This window comes from Lemur catta, chromosome 6 (genome assembly GCF_020740605.2).
Source record: "Lemur catta isolate mLemCat1 chromosome 6, mLemCat1.pri, whole genome shotgun sequence".
NCBI classification, from domain to species: domain Eukaryota; kingdom Metazoa; phylum Chordata; class Mammalia; order Primates; family Lemuridae; genus Lemur; species Lemur catta.
The window spans coordinates 54,241,903-54,269,668 of NC_059133.1; the positions used below are offsets into that span (position 1 = coordinate 54,241,903).

The 27,766-nt window shown below is 50.5% G+C and overlaps 1 protein-coding gene and 1 long non-coding RNA gene across 4 annotated transcripts; one reads left to right on the forward strand and one right to left on the reverse strand.

The window, feature by feature from the left end:
- Window positions 1-514: 514 nt before the first annotated feature.
- Window positions 515-27,721, reverse strand: PDE1B (phosphodiesterase 1B). Of its 3 annotated transcripts, none has more exons than XM_045553745.1 (15): window positions 27,607-27,721; window positions 11,153-11,266; window positions 10,087-10,269; window positions 9,832-9,898; window positions 9,019-9,135; window positions 6,622-6,762; window positions 6,124-6,224; window positions 5,889-6,014; window positions 5,660-5,761; window positions 4,488-4,608; window positions 4,089-4,170; window positions 3,650-3,758; window positions 3,033-3,163; window positions 2,407-2,527; window positions 515-1,908 (listed from the first exon to the last, which is right to left on the reverse strand). In XM_045553745.1, the coding sequence occupies exons 1-14, from the start codon at window positions 27,714-27,716 to the stop codon at window positions 2,424-2,426; spliced, it is 1,608 nt and encodes a 535-aa protein (XP_045409701.1). In that variant the 5' UTR covers window positions 27,717-27,721; the 3' UTR covers window positions 515-1,908; window positions 2,407-2,423. The 3 variants fall into 3 exon arrangements, with proteins under 3 accessions (XP_045409701.1, XP_045409700.1, XP_045409699.1); XM_045553744.1 differs by lacking the exon at window positions 27,607-27,721 and adding an exon at window positions 21,522-21,652; XM_045553743.1 differs by lacking the exon at window positions 27,607-27,721 and adding an exon at window positions 15,874-16,061.
- On the forward strand, window positions 19,844-23,292 carry LOC123639730. The gene is made up of 3 exons (XR_006735791.1): window positions 19,844-20,020; window positions 22,283-22,366; window positions 23,278-23,292. It is a non-coding gene; the product is annotated as an uncharacterized LOC123639730 (long non-coding RNA).
- Window positions 27,722-27,766: the final 45 nt, after the last annotated feature.

Below are 27,766 nucleotides of genomic sequence, written 5' to 3' on the forward strand. Positions count from 1 at the left end.
TCCAACCCGTTAGCAAAGGCGGATAGAGAACACGGTGGCTGTTAATGAAGAGGCCCTTGCTGGGAGCGGGAACATCTCTCCCCTTGTTCTAGATACTGAGGGGCCCAGATTAGACCAAAACCAAGCGTAAGTGAAGAAACTTCCTCAGCTCCCACAGCCAGGCCTCTCCTGCCACTGCTTTTGATTTTCCCAGGTAGTGGAGGGGAGAGACGAAAGGAGGGAAGGCAAGATTCTTTCCCCCTCCTTGCTGAAGCAGCAGTGTGGTGCGGAGGAAAAAGCAGAGCCCGAGAAGTGTCGGGTCCCACCTCTGCCCTGCACCTGCTGTGTGTCCTTGGGCAAGGCCTCGTCTCTCTGGGCCTCAGCTTGGCCACATACACATTCATACATTTATATAAATACTTGGTGTGTGCATAAAATAAGAAGAACACCTTACCCGGATTTTATCAAGCTTAAAAAAGTAGTGTATGTGAAGATGCTCAGTCAACGTCCACCCAGTGAATACCAAACAGCCATGCCAGGTCTCTCTTCTTTATTGATCTCTGGCTATAGCAGGGGTCTGGGAGACCATGGGCAGGGGTGAGTCACATGCGTCTCTGCCCCACTAAGGGTGGGGTGGGAGGACAGGTATCAGGGTGGCAGGTCTAAGAGACCATGGATATGGATTTCACACGAACAGGGCCCACTGTACAAATGCATGGTTGGTATTTACAAGAAAGGAGAAGGGCAGTCACCTGGACTGGCCTTTCCTGGGGCAAGGTGGGAGCAAGGAGGAGCCTAAGGAGAGGAAGGGGCACCAGGCCTGGCCGGCATCTCTCCAGAGGCCATGCCAGCGGCAGCCCTGAGCCTCTCGTCCATCTGCCTTTCACCCACCACTCCCTACTTGTCCCAGGGGAGGAGCCTCTTGGTGCCCGCCGGGCCAGTTCTGAGAGATGGAGGGAGGGAATGGACCCACAGGATTCCTGGATTATACCTTACCCTCCCCACGCACCCTTGACCCCAACCCGGCTGGTCTCTCCTGCCTGTGCTGATGAGATACATCCTGAAGGTGCTTTGCTGGGGAGATCTCAAAGCACTTTACAGACATTGGTCGGATGGGAGCCTCCCAGCCCCCGGGGAAGAGGAGGGAGGTAAAGAGCTTGGGGGACTCAGCCAGGGCAAGTGACAAGCCCCCAGGGCCCAGACCAGTCCCAAGTTCTTGAGGGCTGCAGAAAAGACCTCAGGCCCTGGTCCCAATGGCTCCTCTTTTCCCCCAGTCACTGTTTCAGAGTGAGAGGGAGGGAAGATTGCGGGGGTCAGGCTGGGAATGGGCTGAAGCAGTAGAGTCTGGGGTGAAGAGGATGCCTCCCCGTTCCAGGTCCTGGAAAGGTACCATGCCCTGAAGGAGCCCACTCCAGTCCCTCCCTGCACACAGGGCTCTGAAAACCCCATCTTTCTATCCTAGTCCAGCCCTTCCCAGGGGAGGAGCAGGGGCACCCAGACCTGCCAGCTAAGATCTGGGGTGGGGGACTGAGGGAACCCCCAAAATGTATTGCTTAGAAACTTGGAGGCAAATAGGACAGGGGAGGGCCAAAGGGGCTGGCATCTCTGACCCTCCCCCCGCCCTGGGAAGCCCCATGAAGCTCTCCCCTCCCAGGTAGCCATCTGGCCATGGGGAGAGCCCAGAGGCTGGGGGGAGGGACACAGTGACCACTGGGAGCCTGAAGTTCCCCAGTCTTGCTGCTGGGACATTGATGTATGCCCCAATGGGTGTCAGGTGGGGAGGGGCCCTTCCCCCAACCCCACAATCTCTGGCATGTGGCCTTCGGGTGGGTTGTCTCTTCCACAACCTCCACGCTCCCTTGGAGCAGATGGGGGAGCCAGTCCTGATGGATGGTGCTGATGATGTCGAACACTGGACTCAATGAGGACCTGGGGAAAGAGAAACCTCAGTGCTCTGACCTCTCCCTTCGTCTCCGGCCTGACCGTCCTTCTCCAAGTCCCAGTCCCCACTCAGTCTTGAGTATAGTTGTGCAAACAAATGCCCTTCAAAAGGGTGGCCAGCTAAGAGTGTGAGTGGGGGCTGAAATCAGAGTCACGTTCAACAGACCTCACTGAGCCTTGTGCCTTGGCTGGGCTGCTCCGCCCTCCCCCACCAAGGTGCTGGGCCGGCCAGCTGCAGCCCGGCGCAGGCCCCACCCTGAGCTCTGAGAAGCTGCCTCCTTTCTTCCTGCTGGGACTGTAGGACAAAAGAGGGTGGGAGATTTCCCTGCCCATCCACACCCTAGTTCAAGACTGTCTTTACTTCCTCCATTTTACTGCCTGGAAAGAGGGAGGGAGAACCTCACATCCACTGGACCCCAGAGATGACCCATCCCAGATGCTACGTGGCATGCCCAGCTCTCCCGACTCCCCCCACAGCAGGCCCACCTGGGCCAGCCCCAGGGCTAGTCCAGATTCCCATTCTGGTTGTGTTCGTCTTCGGCAGGGGAGGGCGGGGCCTCTTCTTCACAGGGGGACAGCTCATCAATGGACATCTGGTTGGTGATGCCTGCAGAGGAACATAAAGTTGAGCTTAGACCAAGAAGTATTTTTCCCCAGGACCCAAAAAGTATGTGGAAAGAAGTAAGGGATTCTCATCCACCTCTCTGCCTTGAAGCTCAGCTACATTCAACCCGTCCCCACTTAGGAAGAGCCTCTCCAGCTTTGCTAAAACTCACAACCTCCACTCCCCCATAAAGGAAGACATTTCCTTGCCAGGGCCACCAAGTTACCCAAACCTCCAAGGACACCACTGGCAGAGACCACAATGTGCACGGGGTCCCCTGGGTTGTGGAATATTATGGCTGTCCCTATCTATCGTCTATCCAGCCCCCATTCTGGAAAAGTCCAGGCCATTCAGCCAGTCTTTCCTGTGATCTAACATTAGTCTGGTCAGTCCGATTGCCAACTCTAGGAGTCCACCAAGGGTTGCTCCAGGGGCTTAAGAACAATGGACCTGCCGCTGCGCCATTAGCCGCTCACACCAGCGCTCCCCACCCGCCAACGGCACGCACCGCTTGCAGCCCGTTCCTTCCACTTCTGCTTGTTCTCTTGAATGTACTTGATCCAGGTGGCACGGAAGCTGACCACATCAGGGTTGGGGTCTCCCACTTCCACATCTAGAGAGGGCTGGCGCCACTGGAAGCTAGAAGAAGGACCCCACACACACCCCCAGAGGTGAGACTCAGGCCCCTGCAGAACCACCTTCGCAGCCCCCAGAGTGGAGGAGATGGAAGACCAGGAAGAGGTTCAGGGAGCCTCATCCTTCTCCTCTTCTCCCTCTACTAGATACCCTCCAAGTCCCTGTCCTTCTCCCCTAATTTCACCCCTCCCTCTCCACATCTCCCTAGGAGAAGGAAAAGACAAACAAGTTTAGCCAAAAGGCAAAAAAGACAGAACTAAAGGAGTAAACAAAAATATGGCAGAAGGGAGCAAGATGCAGGTCACACCCTTCTGATCCCATCCTTCTGCCCCTGTGTGACAAGCACCGGAGGGGCTGCCAAGCTTGGAGCAGCCTGCCACCCTGCCACCTCCACCACAGCTGCACCCCCTCCCTGTGAGTCAGGCCTCTGTGTGAGGCCAGCTTCCCTCCCCCAGAGCCAGGGGACCTGGCTACCCCAGCCACCGTCACCTGGGCTGGTTTTTAGACTTGGAGTCTTCATCCGATAGGGGCTGGACACTCTTCTCTGCCACATCAGTCAGCACAGAGAACGTGGGATCCACGATGAAGTCGATGAAACCTGCGGCAGAGGGAGCAACACAACAGGGATGTCTTACTCTCACCTGGAGGGCTGGGCATGGCCGGGACCCCTGGCTGCATGTAAAACAGGGTGGAGAGGTAACCTGGGGCTGAAAACTTCCCACTGGGGATAGGCTTCGGGATGATGTCTTGGTGACCCCAGAGAACTCCTCCCTACATTGCCACCCCCTGGCCTCCCCCCAGGACACCACGCTCTGGCACAGCAGGCCTGCCTCTGCAGGGCTGGGGGCTTGGAGCAACCCTGGCCCAGGCCCGGATAGCATCCTTTCCCCTTCCCAGTCCTCTCCTCCCTGCAGGAAAGGACACTCACCAATCTGGGACTGTGCCACCAGAGTGGAAGTGCGGTCACAGAGAGGAGAAAAGGGCAGGCCCAGCTCTGCCTCCTTGTCACCCTGGGGGAGAAAGGACAGGGTGGGAAAGCTGGAGAGGATACCGCAGACCTACCAGATCTGGGGTGCAGGTAGAAGTGGGGGGGGCGGTTGAAGGAGGAGAGGAATTTCTGTGCCTTTGACCTGGAAATGAGTGACATGCAAATGGAATGCAGCCACTGTTAAGCTTTTAAGATAATGAGATTTTATCCCACAGATTTAGGATCAGGTCAGAAGCTACAGGTAGCTGAATGAAGATCTGGAGTTGGAGTAGGGAACTCGGAGAGCAAAAGGGGAGAGCAGACCCCATGGGCAGAGGGTGGGCAAAGATGCCAGGCTACCTGGCGGAAGAATTCCTCCATGAGGGCCTTGGTCCAGCGGCTGTGGACCGCCCACTGCTTGGTTGGGTGGCTGATGTCAGCAGCATGGAGCAGTAGAGACAGGGCCTTGGACTTGTCAATCCTGGTTGGGGCAGGTGGCAAGGGAAGGGAGATTGATCTTTTAGGGAAAGGAAACCTGGACTGTTCCTAACTTCCCATCACACACCCTCTCTCAGACCTATACGAGCACATCGTTCCACACAGCTTCAAACACTCTCCAAGGCTACACACACCCACATGTTTATAGGTAGCAGCACAGGTTAGTAGCTGAGAACCCAGGCTCTTAGAATCAAAGGGCCTGGGTTCAAATCCCCACTATACCTACCACACACTCGCCGCGTGACACGGAGCAAGTTACTTAAAATTTCCATATTTCATTTTCTTCAACCCTAAAATGGAAACAACTCTACCACATGTTGAGTTGTTCTGAGAATTAAATGACATACAACGTGTAAGCATTTAGGAAAGTGTCTGGCACATAATAAGCCCTCAGGAGATATTATTTATAATAATAATAATCATTATTATACCCCCAACAATGACCCGCTGTGACGCTGCATTCTCCCCCACACAGGCATCATACACAGAGATTAATACACACCTTCAGGACACACACGAACACAGTCCAGTCTCACACATTTATATACACCCACCCACTTTTAAGCAACATTATATGTAATTATGGCGTTTATTCTGTGTTTTTTTTTTTTTCTTTTTTACCTCGCATGACTCTCGCAATAGCCCTGTTAGAGTAGGAATTGGTGGCAAGCTGTTGTGGAGGGAGGCGTATCATTTTTACCATTTCACAGATAACAAAACCGGAGTACAAAAGAGGTGGATGAATTTCCCAACACTTTGGAGTGAGCCTGTCCTGAAGCTGCGGTGAGAACCCCCATGGCAGAGTCCTGGCCCAAAGTTCTGTCCCGCAGACCAGCCACCTAGGCTGTGCGTAAACCCAAGACCACAGGCGCACACGCACACGCACACGCTTACACACAGACACACTCAGATACCTGGAGCCAGGACAGTCTCTACATCCAGGTAAAGATCATACCAGCTACCCATGGCTACAACCCCCAACTCACACACCCCTCCCTCTGGCCTGGCCCCAGCCACACCCCGCCAGATGCCACCTCTCCAGCTGCTGCAAGGCCGTCTTCATGGACTTCACTTGCTGGAAATGGCAGGACATGTCTGTGGCCAACACCATCTCGATGACCAGGGCCCGCAGCTCTCTGAATGGACAGAAAAAGAGAAGCGATCAGCCTCCTCACCACTGCCGGGCAGGAGGTCCAGGAAGTGGGAAAGAGGGGCTTGGATAAGGGAGCCTCTTAGGGATGTCAAATACTGGCTTCTGCTCACACAAACTCATCCTTGGTGAGGTTGATGAAAATGTTCATCTCGTCATCCTGCATCATTCGGAAAACAGAGCTGATGTGGTGATTCTCCAGCACCGAACGATCGTTGTACAGGATGGCACATTCTGACCTGCAAAACCAAAGGTCATCAAGTCCAGCCCCTTGTAAGGAAGGACTCTGGCAACCGCCCCCCGCTTCCACCTGGCTCCTCCTGCCCCTGCCACATCCCCACCCCTCACTTGGTCTGGATGTGGAAGCTGTTGGTGGTGCCTGTGTGCTCATAGTCATGGATGGCTGCAGCAAAGATGATGGCCAAGACCTCAATCTCCGACAGGCAGTGCTAGGGGAAAGAGACAGAGGATGAGAGTAAGCTGACCCCGGCCGGTCACTGCCCAGGAACCTCCACACACAGGCTAGACGACCTAGCCCGTCCCTTCCAATCTTCAAGGTCAGCTCCTAGGTTACACAGCAGCCAGGTTTCTCAGCTCCTGGAATGGCCAAGGACCTTCCTCCTCCCAACCTGCATCCCAGCACATGTCCCCAGCACTGCCCATGAAGTTTTGGTCCACCCAGGAATTCTCTAGAGTTGGAATTCTCCAATTTGACTCCATAAAGGCTTTGGGATGCCAAAAAAGAAGAACCAAAGAGAGAAAAATGGAAATGGGAGCAGAGTCTAGACTTCCAGTTCTGCAGCCATAGACCCTGGATCACAGAAGAGGGATCTCCAGGGCACCTACCACCATCCCTGTGCGGAGCAAGAAGCAGTGGACCGTCTGGGTGACATCAGCTGCGTGGATCTGGTTGTGGTAAGGATTCTTGTACTTCCCATAGCCTGTCTCCAAGGCCTCCAGAAAACTCATCAAAAACACAGTGGGAATCTGCAGAAGTGGGAAGAAATCGAGATGTATTGAGGCAGCGACTGAGGACTGCGATCAGCAATCCCACCGTTCTTCAGAGGGCAGCGTGCACTGGGAGAGAGCATGGGCTCTGCAGTCAGATGAGTCTGGGCTCAGATCCCAGCTCTATCGCCTGCTGGCTGTGTGACCTTGGACAAGTCACATGCCTCTCTGTGCCTCAGATATGTAATTGCAGAATAAAGATAATATCACCTACCTGGAATTTAATGAGATAAGAAAAAGGCACTTAGCAAGTGCTCTCTAAAGAATAGCTACAATTATTATTATTTCTCTGGAGATTTTTAAGAAAAGGAAAGAAATCTTCCCTCCTACCTTCCAACCTCCCCAACTCCATTCCCAAATCCAATACCATGGAAAAGGGCTCAGAGCAGGGCAAAGAATAAGGTGACCTAGGGAGGACCCTTCCAGACAGATGTGGATCAGCTCTCCTCGGAGAAGCCTCTTCCAGCTACTTCCCCTCCACATACGCTGACACACCCACACCCCTGTCCCACAGCACACGCACACACAAAGCACCAGGAGCCCAAGGTCTGGCCAGCTACTCTCAGTTCTGTCCCTGTCTCTGTATATGATCTTGGAGTATGTCTGCCTCCTTCAAAAAGCCCAGGGTTCCCAGAGGGCAGGGCTGGTGTCTTCACCTGTCCCTGAATCTCCGAGGCTGAGAGGGGCCCAAGGTTCAGGACTTGGGGAAGCTTCTGTAGAGATGAGCAACAGAGGGACAAGAGGCACAGAAGATGTGCCACTAGTCAGTCAGACCCTAACATCCCCCACCCGCACCCCTGGAGGGCTGTGCCCCAAATTCAGGGAATTTTAAAGGACTGTTTCCATGACAACTGCCCTTGCTATTGCGTTGCCATGGAGTCCCTGGAGGGAAAGGAAGGGAAAGGGAGGAGCAGGGGAGGGGCTAGGTGCCCAGGAAGAGAATGTGGAGTTTGAGAAGGGCGGATCCCACCGGCTCACTACCATCAGGGGAAACCAAAGCAGTAAGCACCCATCTTCCCCTAACTGCCTTGGAGCAAGGCAGACTGGGGATGGGCCAAACCCAACTCAATCCTTCAGGTAAGAAAGTAGAGTTGAGGAGGTGGTGTCTGAAATGTGAGAACCAGTTTGGAGAAACACGAGCTGGGAAGAGTCTTAGGAAAAAGAGGGCTCAGCTGTCCTCCGTCCTGGAGGGGGCAGGATTGGAAAGAAGAAAGTGAAACTGCACAAGACAGGTCTCAGGAAGACACTGAAGAAAATCCCAACCGAGCATCTCAGGAAAGTTGTGGAAACTCTCTTGGGATTCGCTGGAGGAGTGGAGGGTGGAGGACAGGATCGCATGCAAGAACAGTCTGGTACAGCCAAGGGGAGAAAGGGGGTGGGTGGAATGACCTCCCAGAGCCGGTCTGGGTGGGGACCCTCCGACTGGACTCCTTTGACTGTCCCCTCTTCAGCCCCTCAGAACACACATCTCCCCCCATCTCTAACATCTACGGCCCCCCAGCACTGACCCAATATCCCCATTGCGACCCTTCAGCCCCCCTCACCCTCCACTTCCAAACGTGTTTTTTTATGTGACAGTGTTGTTTTCCTGCCTTTATTCCCTCCCAAGAGATGCTCCCTCCTGTCATAGGACTTTAATTCCATAGGAGAGGACTTTAATTCCCTATTATACTTCCTGGCCAGCCAAGCTGAAGAACAAATGGGGTTCACACCCCCTCCCTGCCCTGCCCAGAGCTGATTCTCTCCATAACATTCCTGGCACAGAGACTAAAGCTGGGGGTGGGGGGACGCGGGGGGTGAGGGAAGTGGCCAATTTTGTCCCCCCTCCCCCCACAGGAAACAAACACAGAGACTCTAGTCCCAAAGGGCACTGCTGACAGCATCTGGACTGCAGGCCTCTGGTGTCCACGGGCAGGAGGCAGAGCAGCTGAGGGGAGGAGAGCTCCAAGCCAGCCTGGAGACGGCAAGTTAGGGGAAAAAGGCAAAGCGGGAGAGAGCGGAGTCCAGGTTAGACAGCTGCAGACCTAGAATCTTCCCCTAGAAAGTAATCTACAAAGTCTGGGGCTGGGACACAGCAAGCGAAAGAAAGGCTAGACTCGGGTGGGCGTGGGGAGACTTCCCTGGTGGTGAGACTGGGTGACGGAGCCCACAGAATCTACTTGCTGGGAATCTTTAGAACAAGAATGAGAGGAGTGCGGAATCCTGCCTGGAGGCAGAGGTAGAATGCTGCCCAACCTTGAAGCGGCTGATGAGGTTATGCCGAGTCAGCAACTCAAAAACAATGGTCCTCAGGGCGTGGTCATCTGCTGCTCGGTTCAAGGAAAAGACATCAAAGCACCAGTGGTCCAGGTTCTGTGGAGAAACAATGGACTAGGTCGCTTTCCAGCAGCAGCAAGGATTGAAGTTAGACTTCAAGGAGGACTTTCCAATGAGTTCAGAGACTTGAAAAGCAGAAAAACAACAAGGTAGTAAAGTGGGCTTCTTTCTTCCCAGACATCTCTCAGTATGGGAGAGACAAGAAGGCAAGGATTTGCCTATGGAGTGGCCAAAAGTTGTTTTGACAAACGTGAGAACAACGGTTAAAAGAGAAGGCAGGCTGGGTGCGGTGGCTCATGCCTATAATCTTAGCACTCTGGGAGGCCGAGGTGGGAGGATTGCTCGAGGTCAGGAGTTTGAGTCCAGCCTGAGCAAGAGTGAGACCCCATCTCTACTAAAAATAGGAAAAAATTAGCTGGACAACTAAAAATATATAGAAAAAATTAGCCGGGCGTGGTGGTCCCAGCTACTCAGGAGGCTGAGGCAGTAGGATCGCTTGAGCCCAGGAGTTTGAGGTTGCTGTGAGCTAGGCTGACGCCACAGCACTGTAGCCTGTGCAACAGGGCAAAACTCTGTCTCAAATAAATAAATGAATGAATGAATGAATGAATGAATGAATGAATAAATAAATAAAATAAAAGGAAGGCAAAAATTATGCCACAAACAGAGTGTGGAAGTCCCAAAGGCTACTCCATCCCCCAACCTTCTCTTCCCGCAAAACCCGGGGATCACCTTGAGACAGTTGAGGACCGCAGTGGAATGGGTGGGGCCCACAGAGGTGTACGTTCTCCGGAACATCCTAAGAGAGAATAAAAACAAGAAGCCCAGGTATAAAGGTCTGGGGAGGGAGGGTCTGGCCAGGTGGGGGTCTGGGAATAAGCCATGGACACGTGGGATCATATGGCTGGTGGGATCATGGAAGAACAGGTGGCTGGGAAGAGAGGAACAGCTAGAGGCAGAGGGAGGCCGAGTGCAGGCAAACCTCACCGTTCCACAAAGATCCCAGCCTGCACAGCGTGCACGATGCTCCGGAACTTGGGCTTCTCCTCTGCTCGGCGGCCTTTGGCCCGGGCCTGCTGGGTGAAGGTGGAGGCCAGCCAGTCCCGCACCTCCGAAGGCACAGCGTCTGACCGCAGCTCCTGCAGCTCATCCTCCGTGTCCAAGATATGCCTGAGACCCCAGAAGGGCAGTCACAGAGGAAAGATAGCAGGTTCTTCCACAGCCTAGAGACCCTGCACTCGGCCACACCCCACACTCATTAACACTCATGCCAGCTGTCTCCAACCCTCCCTTTTCTTTCTCTTTCTATATCTTTGAATTCTGTATCTCTACCTAACATCTCCAATAACACTGAAACGGGTCACTATGTGAGGTAGTGAACATCCCAACTACGGAAGTGTTCAAGCAGGCAATGGAATACCATCTTGCAGGGATGCTATACAGCAGTACTGTCCAATAGAAATAAAATGCAAGCGATTTCATAAAATTATGAAATCTTAAATTGTCTAGTTGCCACATTAAAAAGGTAAAGAGAAATAGGTGAAATTTATTTTAATGATAAATTTTATTTAACCTAATACCTCTAAAATATTATCACTTCAACATGGAATCAATATAAAATATATTAATGAGCTATTTGACATTCTTTTTTTTAAGTCTTTGAAATCCAGCATGTATTTTATGTACACATCTCGATTCATACTCGCCATGTTTCAAGCGCTCAATAGTCACCTATAATCAGCAGCTCCCATGTTGGGCAATGCAGGTCTAGAAGGATTCCACACTGGGAGGAAGGTCAGGACTAGAAGAGCTTTAAAGTCCCTTCTAACCCTGAAACTGTCTTCTCTCCTTCTTGATATCTGTGTTTGTCTGTTGCTGCATCTCTCTCTCTGTTCCTCTGCCCCTTTATCTCTGCCAGTATTTCCTGGAGCTTTTTATATCGGCCCCACCCTCTCCCTTTCTTCCTGTCCCTCATACATCCTTATCTCCAGCTTTCTGTCTTACTCCCTGTCTCTGGAACACTGTGCCTGATAGTTGTAGGTCTCTCTCTCACCGTGTCTCATCTATATAGACAGCCTCCAGCAGAGAAGCTGTGTACTCCAGGTTTTTCTTCAGTTCCTCGATGTTTACCTCCCCATTCTCCAACTGCTTCACCATGTAGCGCAGCCTGTAGAGAACAGGTACAGACATCCTGCTTAGGCACTGCTGCCTTGTGCAAAAAAGGACACCCTCTAACAGGGTCCATTTTACAGAAACATCCTCAGTCTTCCATAGAGTAAATAATTCTAACAGTAATAATAATAGCAGCTAATTTATTTTTATCTCAGGCTATTGCCACTGCCTGTATTAAGTGTATCTACCCCTAAAATTTAATGCCAGGCATTCCTGACTCCACAATCCTCACCCACCATCTGACCTCTCAACACCCCTCCTTTAGCCAGTGTTTCCTACAAACTCTTGTTTAAACGGCCAGGCCCCAGCAGAATTAGGCAGGTGATGTTTTTCGGTTGATCTGTTTCATAGTCTGAATAACCAAGAGCTAAAACTGCTTATTTCCACCATAAGAGAAGGCTTGGGATCAACAGCAATCAAAATAGCCCCCATGATTCTTTTATCATCTCTTGGCTGGGTGGCAGGTGAGCCAGGGAGAACATGCCCAGAGCTCCTCTGTCCCTGGCGGGATGGCAAAAGCACACAGAACAAAGACCAATCTGAAGGCTTCCGCCTGGCCTCACTCCATGCAGGCAGAGCTAATGGATTATGATTCCAGAATCCATCAACCAGGACAAAGCCACATTAACCCCTGCCTCCCCAGTCTTGCACCAGAGGGAACCTCTGGCAGAGTTACTGTACCCACCCCCTGCCTCTGTCCCAGCCAAAGCTTTCCCCAGTGCAAAATCCATGGGGTGGGGCCAGAGATCTCACTTGCTGGGTACTTTGCCTGAAGGGACAATCCCCTCCTATTTTACACTTACGAATTCTGGGGGGTCAGTGATTAACTAACTGGGAGGCTTAGAAATCTGGTGAGTCCAGCCCAGGCAGTCACCAAGCAAACAAAGCTCTCTGACTTTAGACAGTGATTTTAATGAAAGCAATTAAAATTCCCTCCTCTCTTCCCCTAGCCCTGCCCCACCCCATCTAAAGCCAACACGGGGATAAAAAGCTGGCCATCACAAGTCCCCACAAAGAGGGGCTTCGGAAACCCAAGGTCACTCTATGAGTCAGGGTGGAAAAAAGAATGAGTCAGGAACTAGAGACTGGAATTAGCATCAATTCTGAGGGATGCCGGGGGAGGGAGAACAATGGCATTCCTGAAGAGAAAGAGCTCTAGAATCCCAGGGTCTCGCAGTTTTGGAATAGGGGTGCCCAAAATAGCCAGCCCCAGGAAGCATCACAAGCCAACTCTCACCTCAGGGCCCAGCAGTCGTGGCCAACATGTCAGAGAACAAATGGGACAGAAGGGAAAGTGGCAAAGAAGTTGGAGGATGGCACTGCAGCCTCCTTGGTGGGCTATCTTCAAATCTCACTTCCAGCCTTCCTGCTGTACTGTCTCCATGTGGAAACAGCAGGTTGTTTAACAAGAAAGAGGAGGACAGTTTTAGCAAAGCTCAGCCCCAGCTCTGGCTTCATTAGGGAGGAGGAATAGAGGCAACACATCATAAAAGTCTTTCCCAGCCAAATGAGCTGGAAAGGGGCCAGGAGCCAGTATCTCCCAGAGTACCCACCGAGAGATTTCAGAACAAAGAGGTACACTCTGCATGCAGGACCCAGCCACAAACCAGGGCTTCCCTCTCCTGATCAGTCCCACTAGCCAGGGCTCTCGACTCCGGGGACATACAACCCAGAAAGAAAGAAAGGCCTTTTCTCCTACCTATGGTCTCGTCTCTCCCCAGACCCCCACCCTAGCCTTCTGCTTCATTCAGCTCTTATTACAACCCAAAACTCTTCCCCCAGGGGTCAATGCAAGTCACCAAAGTCCTTGCAGTTTCTTTCTGGATTCATCTCTTGAAACTCACAACCCAGCAGAGTTTCCCAAAGTGAACAGCCACACCCACGGATGCTCATTTGCATGTATTTGCATAACCACTAACAATGCTGCCAGCTCTACATTTTAAAAAGCACTTTCTCCTACATTATCTCATTTTATCCTCACAATGGGCCTATGAGAGAGGGAGGAGGGGAAGGAATTGCTGTCTCCTTTTACAAAGCAGAAACCAAGGCTCAGGAGGCAGCTAAGGCTCCGGGGGTGTACCCAGCCACAGAGGGGTCTAGGAGGCAGAAGTCCCAGGTTCAAAGCTATGACTTCCTGCTGTAAGCCCTTGGACAACTCACTAACTCTTAATCAGTATTTATTAAAATGTGGCCTGTAGACCACCAGCATCAGAATCATCTTGGATACATGTTAAAAATATGGATTCTAGGTCTCACTCCACACCTGCTGAACGAGAATTTCTGGGGGTACAGTCCAGGGATCTGCATTTTCAACAAACACCCCAGATGATTCTAATGTACACTAAAGGTTGAGAACCTTTAGAGATTCAATTTCCTCATGTGTAAAACAGTGAAGATGATGATAGACCAGTCTCACAGGGCTATGAATAAGAGGATTAAATGAAATAACATATGCAAAAGGCCTGGCACATACAATGGGTCTCCATAAATAGATTGGAAGAGGAATTAACTGACCAACATCATCCCACCCAGCTCATACCACACTCCCTTCAAATCCAACAGGTGCCTTCTCTTTCCCAAGTCCAGATAGAGAAGAGTGAGTCTAGTTTGGATGGAGGCTGGTAATTAGGAAGTGTCCTGACAGGAAATGGGAGAATGATAATGACCACAATCTTTCCTTTACAATTGCAGAAGTTAAGTGATTTGTCTGAGGTCTCACAACTTGTCAATCTCAGGCAGGTGGGAAAGGCCTACCATTCAAGCTAATGGAACCTAACAGCCAAGGTGTTAGGGCAGAACAAGCCCAGTCATGTAATCAGCTTGGAGAGAGGACGGAACTCACAGCTTCCTCAGTCTCAGTCAGTCCAACCTTAATTAACTGTTTGTGACAGTCGGCCCATAGGAGACCATGAGTGTCTTGATGGTGCTGACTTGTTTATCTGGGCCTCCATCCTCAGAGCACACAGAACGTGCTTAGTAAAAGTTCATTGAATAAATAAAAGCAAAAGGGAAGATGAATCAGGTGTGAGGCTACCTCCCAGAGCTCACAATTGAGATTTCTGAGCCAGGATTCCCAAAATGCTACTGGCAAGCCTGAAGAAAAGAGGAAGGCGGTAGGTTGACTTTCATTCAACACATGCTTCCCTCCAAGTTCCTCCTTCCCCCACCTCTAGATCTTGTCCAGGAGCTCTTGGATAGCTTCTGCTGAAATCTGAATCAAACATGATCCAGACACCAAAAGGAAGAGGTAAGGAGGGAAAAACTAAAGAATAAATTTCACAAACGCACAGTCCAAGAAGAGGGCCTGGACTCGGGCAGCTGAAAGGATCCAGGTGCTGGACTGCACCCTCTTGAAGTCTAATAACCCCTTTCCCCCACATACACATCATACTTTCTGGCCTGGCAGAGGCCTCTTTTATTCTAAAGTCCTTCAGAGTTAGGATCTCCCCAGACTCACACAAAGTCCTCACCTCCCTGTTCTTCTGCAGGAAGCCCTTCTGCCCCACTCACATTAATCTTTTTTTTTTTTTTTGAGACAGAGTCTCACTTTGTTGCCGGGCTAGAGTGAGTGCCGTGGCATCAGCCTAGCTCACAGCAATCTCAAACTCCTGGGCTTAAGCGATCCTACTGCCTCAGCCTCCCGAGTAGCTGGACTACAGGCATGTGCCACCATGCCCGCTTAATTTTTTCTATATATATTTTTTTAGCTGTCCAGATAATTGATTTCTATTTTTAGTAGAGACGGGGTCTCACTCAGGCTGGTCTCAAACTCCTGACCTCGAGCGATCCACCTGCCTCGGACTCCCAGAGGGCTAGGATTACAGGCGTGAGCCACCGCGCCCGGCCTGACATTAATCTTAATCTCACCTCTTGTTCAGCTCTCAGAGAATCTGGCATGGAAATGGTGCCTTTCCTTGTAGAACAGGATGCTCAACCTGCCCAGTCTTCATCCAGCACCAAGGAAAACTGGAAGCTTCCCCCAACATTCCTTCCACCTCTACCCACACCCCTGTTTCACCACCACTTCCTTCTTTACCCTCAGTCCCTGCACTATAGGAAAAGCCTCAGATCCTGACCCCTGGAAGGCCCCAGTCTCTCCTAGCTCCAGGTTGGAAGGGAAGACTTCTAGCAATAACGACCCCAACACCTCAGAAGGGCTCAGCTTCCCCAGCCATTTTCACCAGTTCGTTTCTTTGGCTGATGTTCTGGGGATTTCCAAAGCCCCTTCCACTAATTCCAGTACGCATGCTCCTGAAAAGATCACTATAAGTAGGGGGCTTAGGACCGGGCAGCCTCAAGCCAAGGAGCTAAGAGGAGAATTCTATTTCTTGTTTGGGTTCTTAAGACAAGGTGAGGAAATTTCAAAGGGATGTGAGGCCTAAGCATGCTGGGGGTCAGGAAGGAGGGGTGGGGGACACTGCTAAGTCACCTGCTATAGTCAAGAGAAAGCGATACAAAGGAAAGGGAGATGGAAATGGGAGGAGAATAGGTGAAGGACAAGATGGAGTAAAAGGTGGAGAAGGTAGCACGCACACTCACAAAACGTATGGGGATGTCAGGTCTTGATCGCTCTCCTCTTCTCTCCTCATCCCTGGCACCTACCTGAGGATGGGGCCCTGGAGATGGATCCTCTGAACAGGAACAGGGTTTGCCATGGGAACCAAAGTTTCCTATTTTAGAGTATCAAAATACTGACCCCAGGGCCAAGGCCCCTAAGGGGGAACAACTCCCTCTTTGGCCCCTAACTTCCTTCTCTAGGTCCCAGCCGAACTGAACAACTGACCAGAGAGAACTTTGGGGAGGAGCCTGGCTGGAGGAAGAAGAGAGTGATGAGGCAGAGACCCAGCCTACCGGAACTGGGTGAGAGGCTGCAGAAAAAGTTTCACATCTGAATCAGACTGAAAACAAGAATCTGTTCTCAGAAGAATCCCAGAAAGGACATAAATAGCACAGGCCAGCCCCTTGCTCTGAGGAGGTGGGGCTCCTGTTTGGGAAACAGGGGTTAGCAAGAGGCTTAAGGGTGCAGGGACAGGGAACCACCCTGAATCTGTCGTGGGAGGGGAAGGGGCCCTGCAAGAGCCCTCTAGAGGGGCTAAGCAGATTCAACTCCCTCTCTGGTCTTTTTCTGGGGCCATTCTCCAAAATGAGCTTTAACCCACCTGATAGAATGGAAGCAAGACAGGAGGATGAACTTCCCACACAGAATTAGAAACTGTAGGGGAGGGGCTTGCTGACACTAGAAGTCAGGGGATCCTTACCCAGAGACCGGCTCAACAGAGAGGGAAGGGCCTCCCACCTTCAAGCAGTGAATAAAAGTCAGGAGAATTTGCTCAAAGAAGCCAAGAGGTTGGGCAAATTATTTTAACACTCCCAGCCCCAGTTTTCTCAGTAAAATGGAATTTGGGGAATAACCATGAATTAACTAGAGAGAGTTCAATCCAGCTCAGAGGCAGAGGAGAAGGGATCAAATGGCCCAGGAGGGGCCAAAAGAGGCATCTAGTAGAGGTCTGGGGGCCAGGACCCCCTCTTCTGCCTCCAGACTTCGCTTTCGCCCAGGGTGGGGAGGACAGCACCGGCCTCTGCAGCGCCAAGTGGCGGTGCGCACACAGCCCCAGCCCGCGTCCGATTGGCTGTGAGATGACGTCACCAATACAAGTACACTGGGGCCGCGATTGGTCAGCTGAGGGCTTGGGCGGGGCCAAGGAGGAGCGAGGGCGGGTGAAGCCAATTGCAGCCAGTGAAGAGAGTTCCGGGCTTCTACGGTCTCCTAGATCTAGGTCTGGGGCCGGGGGTGATGTGAGAATGAGGAAAAGGGATGAGTGGGGATAAGTGTTACAGGAGACAGGGAAAAGAGAAGAAATAGGCCAAGAGCTAGGATTTTATAACGGGAAGTCTTCCTCCTCATCCCTACCCCTCAAAAGCCGAAAAACTAAAATACCTTGTCACTGTGCCAAGCTTTGACGGATTATAAACAAACGAAGTTTGGGAACCTGCTGTTTCTCAGCTCCACTGAGTACTGGGATAAGTGGACGTGGGCTTCAACAACAAGAGGAATGGAAGTTAAATATCTACAAGTTGTTTTCTATTGAGCACCTGGTAGCCATAAAGCAGAGCTGCAGCAGATTTGGAAAAAAAGAAACCTGCTCTCTGTTCCCGTCTTTTCCTGTGTCCCACCACCACTCTCCCCACAGTGACCACAAGCTGATTAGTGTTTTTAGACAGAAAGGACTATGGCTGGGCGAGGTGGCTCATGCCTATGATCCCAGAGCTTTGGGAGGCCAAGGCCAGAGGCCAGAGGATCACTTGAGGCCAGGAGTTGGAGAACAGCCTGGACAACATGGTGAGACCCCATCTCTACAAAAAATAACAAAAATTAGTCCCACATGGTGACGCGGGACTGTAGTCCAGCTACTTGGGAGGCTGAGGCAGGAGGATTCCAGGAGTTTGAGGTTGCACTGAGGTTGCAGTGAGCTATGATTGGGCCACTACACTCTAGCTTGGGCAACAGAGCAAGACCCCACCTCACAAAAAGAAAAAAGAAAAAGAAAGAAAGGACTAGACCCCATGTCAAAAACCCTTACTCGACATGCCACCAGGGAATGAGGGACAAATTATGCTTGCCTGGAGGGATGAGGATGAGAGTGGGGACAGGTGGTAGCACACAGCCTGGAGCACCAACAACCTCCAAGCCAGGCCAGCTCCCCTCCCTCACCTTGTCCTCTTACTCTAGGCCCTGCTACTCTAGCCAAGTGACCCTCCTAATGAAAGGTAGAGATTTCTGAGACTAGAAAAGCTTTGAAGAGCATATCTTGTCCATTCCTCTGATCTCTTGCCCAATAGAACCAAAGCTGGCTGGACAAATGACTGTTCACCGCCTCATCCCACATACACATGCCACATCACTCACCCTAGCCTATTACTAATTGTTCTAATAAGAAGGGATATTGGTCAACCACAGGCCCTTCCTGGAGAAAAAATTTCACACATATACACTTACCCACACATATACACACACCCGACACTCCACCCCTAAGCTAAGGAGACTGTCACCTGGGAGAGGGGGCACAGAGGTGATGACCCCAGCAAAGGGTTCAACATGAATTTTCCTTTAGCCCTTAAATTTAGTTTAAAAACAGAAAGGAACCCAACCATAATGCCTCCCTCCTCTGCTCACCCACAGCTTTCCCCACCCTGCACTGAAGAATAGGAGTTGGGATAGGAAACAAAGGAGGGGACACTCTGCCTCTGGTCAGAGAAGAGGGGTGGGTGTGCCAGGGAAGGGGTTAACTGGCTGACTTCAAACCTCCAAAATCTCAGAAGTTGAAAGAACCAAGAAAATCACCTAAATCCAATAGAAAGAGGACACATGTTAAAATCAGGATACTTTTGCCTAGACTTTATCATCCTATGTGACCTTGGGCAAGTCACTCTGAGCTCCAGTTTTCTCATCTGTAAAATGGGCAAATATGTGCATCACAGAATTCTCACAAGGATCTAGTGAGATGTGGTATGAGAGCACCTCAGGAACTATAAAGGGGTACATGAACACAAAAGATTATTATTTATTCCAATCCTTTAGTTTGTTTAGCAAATATTCATTAAGAATCATCCATAAACAAAGTCCCATTTGCCCACCCTTGTACCCAGGACCCCTGATTTGCCATCCAGCCCTCAAATAGCACCTGGGATATTTGTGGAGAAGCTCTAGTCTCCCTGACACCACCACTCTAGACATTCGGGACTTCTCTCTGGCTTCCTATTCTGCAGGGCCCAGGGAGGCAGGGGAAGCAGAGGCTGGGCACATGCAGAGCATGAAGCTCCAGAAACCAAGAACAACCAGCTCTCCTCCCCACCCAAGCATTCCCACTCCCCTCACTCCCCTGGCTTCCATTGCTCCACAGGCAGCCCCAGTTCTGGCAGCTGGCTGGGCATAGTGGCGGGGGTGGCTCCAGAGATAAAAATAACCCCCCTGGTGGCAGAGCTGGGGTGCCATCCTGGGAGGCACTGTTGACATGGCAGCAGTGGTGACAGATCTCTAGGCACTGGACAGAGGAGCTGGGGGGTGGAGGTGGGATGGGGGAAGGGCTGGGGCAGGGCCTGAGGAAGACTGGAAGATAGTGGGGGAAGGCTGGAAACCAGGAGAGTGGAGGAAGATGAGGAAGAGGAGCAGGAGGGACTTAAGGGGGCAGGGAGGGAAGGAAAGCAGATTTGAAGTGTAGAGGAGAGTCTGGGAAAACACTGAAGAAGGGGGGCAGGGCAGAGTCTGCTTCCACCTGCGCATGTGTCTGAAGGCAACTCCCCCTCTGCCTCCTGACCAGAAGCCCTCTCTAACAAGTGTTCCTAGCAACAGCCCAGCACAACTCAGATCACATGAGGAATGGAATAATCTAAGCAGCTTGAGCCTTAGCCCAGATGAATAAGAACCCAGGTGTCCCAGCTCCCAGCCCTGAACACAAATGAGTCGCCTCTCCCTCAGGCTTCAGCCCTTGAGAGGGGAAGGAATCGGGAGGTGTGGGCAAGAAGGTCAGAGGAAGGCAAATTTTGAAGAGGAGGTTCCCGGTACCCAGTCCAGAAGAACTTTCTCTGGTTCATTTGTCCACCCTTCTTCTCTCTCCCTGCACTATTTAATTCTGCTCATTAACCACCTCCACGAGGACCACTCCACCAGCCACATCCCAACAGATGTTCCCAGCAGATGCCCTGCTTCCAGGAGGCCTAACAGATGTGGAAGGCAGCCTGGGATGGAAAAGTGAGTTGGAAGCTTGGCAAGGGACTAACTACCAGTGTGATCGGGGCAGCACTGGGCTGCAGGTCTGCAGACCTCCAGTCCCAGCACTGCCCTCCATCTTTCCAGCTATCTCTGGGCATCAGTTTCCTCCTCTCTGACTGACTCTTCATGGTTCTCAGATTTAGGGCAGGGGTTGGAGGCATTAGGGAAGTAGGATGCCTGGGTCTCATTCCCCCAGTTCCAGAGGTCATCCTGTCTGACTCACTGCTTCCCCCAAATCAGCTCTAAGCAGGTGCTTAAAGGAGCACGGTGGCTTTTTTCTTTATCAGAGAAAGGTTACATTCGACCCTCCATGAACTTTTCAGGAAGTTCTCCAGAATATCTACCTTCAATCTATTTCACTGCAATCAAAACAACAGCAAATTTTCTTGGCATTCCAAAGAAGAGCAGAATGAGAGAGAACAGGAGGGACAAAGAAGTCTTTGAGGTATCTAGTGCAATTTGATTTATTATATATCTTTCAGATTGGAATTTCTACAGCTACTGCTTGGTAGAGAGATGCTCAGGGTAGACAGCTTGGCAACACTATTGGCATGTGTGCTCACTCAGCTCAGGCCCCAAGAAGTTTCCAAACAAGGTGGGCATAGAGGAGAGAACTAGGGAAACGGTTCCAAGCTAAATATGCAAGAGCTGATAAACAGGGATCAGTGAAGCCTCGGAACAGGAATGAAAGGAGAAACTTCCCTAGCCCCCAGGTCCTGCCTGTCAGAGAATCACTAAGTACCCCTGCCCCCAGCAAGCCAAGCTCCCTTCCCAACATAAATGGTGCCAACACCAGCTGGCAGCCCAATCACCCACTGCAGCCACCATAATTATTTGCAAATCTGACTTCTCACTGCAGCTGTGGAATCAACTGACCTGGGAACCCGACTTTATCCACTAGCACCACCTGAAGCACCCCCTTTCTAGCTCTTCTCCATGCCCCATGCCCCCAGGCCTCACCCTGGAGACATCCTGACCCTTTCCCCACAAAGCTTGCCCCTTTACCAAAAGCCCATCATAGCTCTCTCAGTGGACCTCTGCCAGGTCTGGGATGCTGAAGTAGCATCCTAACCTGATGTTTCCTTCCCACACAGGGAGCATTGCCATAGATGCAGCAGGAGCTGAGGAGAGAGGAGCAGTTGCAAGGTGGGGGGACACTGTGGAAGAGGGGCAAGAGCACTGGCCTTAGGGGCCTCTCTGCATTGGATGGATAACAACTCGGTATTCCCCTTTTCCCTTATCAGAAACACTTCTTTTCTCCTCAATTCCCATCAATGCTCCTTCCCAAAGAAAGGGAGAAATGGTCTCCCAGTTCTGTTGGACCCTTTAGTCTTCCTCCCTCAGGGGACAATCTCATTATCTAACAACTTCCAGTCTCCCCAGTTGTCTCACCTCCACCCCACCTGCTGCCCTGGTTTCGTCCCTCTTTCTCTGCTGCTATCCTGAAGAGAGTTGGAAAATAGCTACTCAACTTCCGTACCTGAGAAAATCAGCCCCTTGAGATTCAAAGGCAATTACTTGGCTTCCTCCCCAGAGGAGCTGGGCGGATGAGGTCAGTGAGAAGGCAAAGAAAGGCCTTGCAGAAGACAGGAGCGGAGGCTGGACTCCTAAGGCGGCCCCACAGCGTGCCCGCGAACTTACGCTGCACCGTCACCACAGCAACACCTGGGCGAGGGGAGGGCACCCCAGGGACTTCTGGCTCCTAGCCTAGATGAGGGAGGAGGAGAAGCACTGAGGGCAAGAGAGGGTACATCAAAGGGAATAGGGACAGAGAGAGGAAGTGGGACAGGAAAGAAGAGCAAAATAGAGCCTAACAGAGAAAGGGAACCCAGAGCAGGATGGGGCAAAGGAGAGGATGCAGGGAGAATCAGAGGAGTAAAGGAGAGAGAGCAGAAGAGTTGGAGAAAAAATCCTCAATGATGCCTTTAAAGATTTGACAGAGAGGAAATAGCTGTTTCAAGGTTTCCTGCTCCTCCATCTCAGTCCAAATGTGGCAAAAAAAGAAAAAAAGAGGGAATCTGGGATTCAACCACTAATTTTAGGAATTCCCTGGGTGGGGAGCAGGTGGAGAAGGGTCTATTGATGTCAGCTTCTCTCCCACTGGGTCTCTTACCTGGTCTTCCAGTCCCACAGCATCCCCAACCTCCTTCACCATCCTCTGGGCAAATTGACAAATGCAAGCTCAAATATGGCATCTCCTCTCTTTCCCAAAACTGCCTCCTGACACTCCTGGACAAGCAGAGGTTCTAAGGACTTTAGAGAGTCTCCAAAACAGGATATGTGTGGCATACCTGATGATATTACCTGCAGGCCCAGAGACGTGGGGTAAGTGGCAGAGGGGAATTCCCCAATACTCAAAGAAGTCACCTAAGGCAGCCCTTGGCCTCCCCACACGCGCTATGTTTCACAACTGCAATGGCTCCAACCACTTCCAGTTTGACCACTGGGTCCTTTCCTTTGACTGCAGCGGCCCACATTGTTTACAGTACAGCCCTCCTCCAGCCCCACCCAGGCCTCTGGTCTCTAAGCTCAAACACCTGCCCTCACCTCGTCCAGACAACCATTCATCAACAAGACTCTTCCAAATCATGTCCCAGACACTAGCACTTGAACCTATTAGGTAATTCATATTCCTGCCTCTTGAATCTTTATTTTCCTCTGTCATCCCAGCCAATAGTCACCCATTTATTCCCCTTCCCCTGCCTTTTCCACATAGCAAGCTCTCTCATGCCAAAAGATCTCCACAGTTTATCATTTAAATACCATTTTCACATGATGATATCAAATGAAGAACTGAGACTCAGAGCCTATGTGACTTCAAGATGACACAGCTAGTAATTGACAGAGTGGGAATGTGAATTCAAACTCAGTCACGTCCCCTAATATTCTCTGTGCCTCCCTGGTTCCCTGCCTCCAACCACCTATTCTGACCAGACGTTTGTGAAGTTCTTCTAAATTTTATTTCCCCTGTCTCTGCACCTCCCCTTCCCCTTACAGCTGGAATTTTCCACCCTCTATCATCTCAGAGATACCACACAGTCCTCATTCAAAACAAAGCTGATGGAGGAAATAGAGAGACAGAAAACATTTGATGGAAGAGAAGGGTATAAAGCCCAGGAAGGAGAGACTCCCTTTGACATAATTGGAAATAAAACAGGAAGGGCTAATCCAGGGAGAACAGCACTAAAAATCACCCCTGCCAAGGCCTGGAAGAAATGATGCTCCTTTTTCTCCAGAGTCCCAGGGAGCCATAGTTTATACTGCAATCTGCACAGCAACTCCACATCCAAACGCAGAGAAAGGAGGATGGCAGCACGATTTTCAAAACTGGTAAGAGCCACAGAATATCACACCACAGGGCATATACCAAATGAGGGTAAAAGGCAGGGTAAATCAATGAGGCATCCTCAGCTTCCTCCTTCTGCCCACTAGACCTTCTCAGGATTGTCAAAAAATCTGAGTGTATCACAAATACATACACAAGATCACACATACCTCCTATTACCTACATAGACACTCACACTCACACATCATCTCATTCATACCTAGGACAATTTCAGGTATTCAGGTAAGTGCATACCTTCCCAACACATTTCTTATCACACATGCCATTTATAAACATAAAAACAAAGACACATCATTTTGGACCTCTCCTTCCACAAACTGTTCCCAGCATGCACATCAACCTTTACGCAGACATGTATGTGTACACGTCAGGCAGGTATTCGCAGTTTCATCCTGACATCTCATTCACACACTCCAAATGCCATAGTTTCCGTATTCTCTGTAACTCTTTCAGTACCAGGCTCTGTCCCGAGGTCTCCAAACCCCACATCTTTAAGTATCTCTCAAAAAACATCTCCGTACCTCCATCTCCAATTTCCTACACACACACACACACACACACACACACACACACACACACACAGAGGTTTACACGCACCACAAAATCAGAGACAGAACTGGGCCTCATGCCATATATACATGTATTCATTAATTCATTTGTTCATTTGTTTATTTAACAGCGTTAATTAAGTGCCTGTTATGTTCAAGGTACCACACTAGATTCTGATGAAATAAGATGAGCAAAAATAATCCCCAACGGGGGCCTTGTTCCAGCTCAACTGTAATGACCTTGAACCACAGCATAGGACATTGAGCCTAGGCCTTGGGGATCTTGAGTGTGTACCATGTGGAGAAAGAGAAGAGAAAGGGATTATGTCTATACTGTCCCAAAGGAAGAAGGATGTTCTATCTGTAAAATTTAAAATTCTAAGAGAGAAACTGGAGCAGAGAAAAGAGAGCGATACTTGTACTATCCTGAGAGAGAACTCATATTATGCTTTTCCTTTGTGCATAACCCCCCACAAAGAAAAAATTAGGCAGACACTAGAATGGTAGAATTTTACCACTTGGGTGAGGGTGGAAAATAAGGAACAGGATGTCTTCCCCATTCTCCACACCACTTGATGGAGTTGAACCATAGGAGCAGGGACTGTGCCCATTTTGTCCACCACTGTGTGCCCAGCACCCAGCCTGCCTCCTGGCCCACAGAAGGTACTCAATAAATAGTTGTTGGCTGAGTGACTAAGCTAATCTCTGCTCATAAGTTTTTCTTGATTCACAAAAGACACAGAAAACTCTCTCTACCTCTTCTCACTCTCCCCACATTCCCAAAGCCCTCTGATCTCAGAGAAGGGTAGACAGGCCAAACCCTTCATCTTAAGGTTAGGGATGCCGAAAATCATCCTAGCCAACCCATCATCTCCAAACAGCCTCTTTCATGCCTCAGCTTATGCGTTTGCTTATTAGGAAAATTTTCCTGCTAGCTAGAGGTAAAATCCCACAGTTAGAGACTCTTCAGTGCATATGTTCCAGATTCTGAATTTATCTTTGACAGGGTCTTAGTGTGGGAAGCAGAATTCTTGGGTGTTCCTCCCAACAAGAAATTGCCCTGCACCATTATATTAGTGTGGGCTTCTTATCCAGGGCAAAAACACCAGGCCTGGTCTCCCTGAACAGAGTCTAGATGTCCTAGATTAGAAATTAAAAGGGTAGAGTGGAGAAAATAGGATGTGCTTAGTAGAAGAATCTAGATGGATATTTTATTTTCTTTCTTTTCTTTTTTTCCTTTTGGTTACAAGTGACAGTGAAGAATCTAGATAGATAGATGATAATACACACACACTTACATATTTCATCTGTCTTCATTTCTTTTCAGTACCCAGTCCTGAGATAATCATGCCTACCCCACTATTTCCAAACTAAACAGCCCCTTATTACCCTGGCCCATGTAGGGGCATTGAGGGGAGGACACCTTTATTTTCACTTAAAAGAGGGAATGTCTCCTTTCTCACCTCTTAAGAAAACACCTGACTTTGTCCTCCTACGCAGCTAAAGCTCTAAACCCTTTTATTTCCCTTCATCTGATTATCAAAGCCTTCCAGATATTAAACCAAGGCCAAATCCAGTAAGCCATCAACTTGAGATCTACCTTGATATCAAGATCTTTCTCTGCTTTGAGAAAGTGAGACTGGGAATGTATTCCTGGTGATTAATAACCAAGAGATGGCAGTTTTCTGGGTAAGTTATGACATGTAGCTAGCATTCTTAAGGACAAGATTGCTGAAGTGAGTGAAGACCAGAATAATCTAATCAATAAAATTAGTGAGCCTTGTCCGCCAGCATCTCATGTGAGGACATCTCAGCCAAGGCTCTCTGGAGGGCCTGCTGCCTCTACACCCTTCTCTTCCTAGGTTCCAAGGCCTCCTTCTGGGGATCCTCTTCTCTTACGGTTAAGCACGTCTCACACGAAAGGAAGAAACAGCAATTCATTTTCAGGAAAAACTTTTGGTTAGAAAGGTGTGGGAGACAGTGAAACTGGTAAAACCCACTCTTTCGCAGGGCCCTCTTTCCTGGAATGGAGGCAAGATGAGTGTACGATGAGCCACCAGTGCTAGGGAAGCCCTCCTGAGACACCTTGGATTCTCCCATTTATAGACCGTGAGGCCCCTTCTTTGCCTTCCAGCCACTTCCTTACCTGCCCCTTCCCCAGCTTAGTTACCAGAGCATTAACAGAGCATCGTTTTCTATCAAGAATCACCCAGTGCTCCTCCCAACAAAAATCAATTCAATCCGCTTTTCCATTTCTTCATCCAAGAACTCATTCCAAGGCTGCGCTTCATAGAGCCCAGCAAATTGCACTGGCCAGAGGCAGCAAAGGAGAGGGACTGAGAAGCACATTTGGATTCCAAGCCTTGTTGCCCACTATGCCTCAGTTCTCCCTACGGCCTCTCTAAGCAGCTACTGTATAAATCAGACCCACCCGCCATGTAAAGGCGTCATCTCATCACCACAGGTAAAGTATTTAAAGAACAATACAACCATAAGTATCTACCCTACCCCCATCTCTCCCTCTACCAAAACCCAGAAATACAAAGCTTCGGTGCTCACTATTGAGGATACTGGGGAGGAACTGGGTTCCAGGGCTATGTTTACTGTGTTTCCTCAATAAACATCCATACTGTCCTACCTATTGCCTCTTTCCTGGGGCTGTGGGAAGTCATCTCAGGGAGAGAGCATCTTCCCTTGTTCACTGATTAAGAACTAACAGACTGCAGAGATTACCCAGTGGCAGCAGCTGATTGGGAGATAAACATAATGCTTGTCTTTGACTCAATCCTCTTTTTTTCTGAGGAGCAGAAAGAAAAGTTCCTTTCCTTCCCTAGGACTAGAGTCTGAAATACCTGATTGCTTCCTTTCCCCATTTATTTCTCCCTCATGCCCTCCCTGGTCCTGCAGCAATAGAAAAGATACCTAAATGTGCTTGGAGATCCTGGGAGACCCTATATAAACAAAAAGGCTTTGATGAAGCCAGTTACCTTGCCAGTGTCAATCAATCTTTATTCACCACCACCACCTCCACCAGCTCCCAGGTAGGGGGCTCCACCCCCCTCCAGATTCCAGGTGAATCTCCTCATCATTTATATGCAGGGTGAGTTTCCAGGCCCCAAGAGATGAGCAGCTCAGGTATGGGGTGCTCTCAACCCCCACCCCCACTCCCTGTAGGATGCAGGAGGCAGACACTAGCAGTCCCATCTGAGATACCTATGACCCACAGGTTGGCACAAGTATCCTCATGCACTAGATCTGCATGTGTGCAATCGCTCTACACACCTCTGTGACCCATGGTCACTCATGCACACACATGTGATGTGTCTCACATCTGCACAACTCCGCACGTGTGAGTCAGCTTGGCACCTCCGCTGCCCCTCTGCAGCCCTGTCACACCGCACATACTGTGTCGCCTCTCCGCGCTGCGTGTCACCCGGGGGTCCACAGGCACGTCTTTACCTCTGCAACTCCTAAGCCCGCTCCAACCAGCCGTCTTGCTCCGCACATGTCTTGCACATGTGGCCTGGCCACGCGTGTCAGGGCCGTGTTTCCTCACACCTACCAACATGTGTGCCCGAGAAAAGCTACCAGCCCAGCTCCAGCTATTCCCCCCCACCCCCTTCAGGCTCCCTAAGGTCCCTTCCTCCCATTCCCCCCGGCCGGGGACTCACAGAGACCGGAGCTTAATCCACATTTTCTTGCTGGGAGCTGACTTCAGCTCCAGGGGTGACGGGCAATCCGACTCCAGCATCTCCGGAGGGCTGCGGGGGGACAGCTCCATGCTCAGCCACTGTCTGCGGAACAGAAGGAGGAGACAGCACCTCGGCTCAG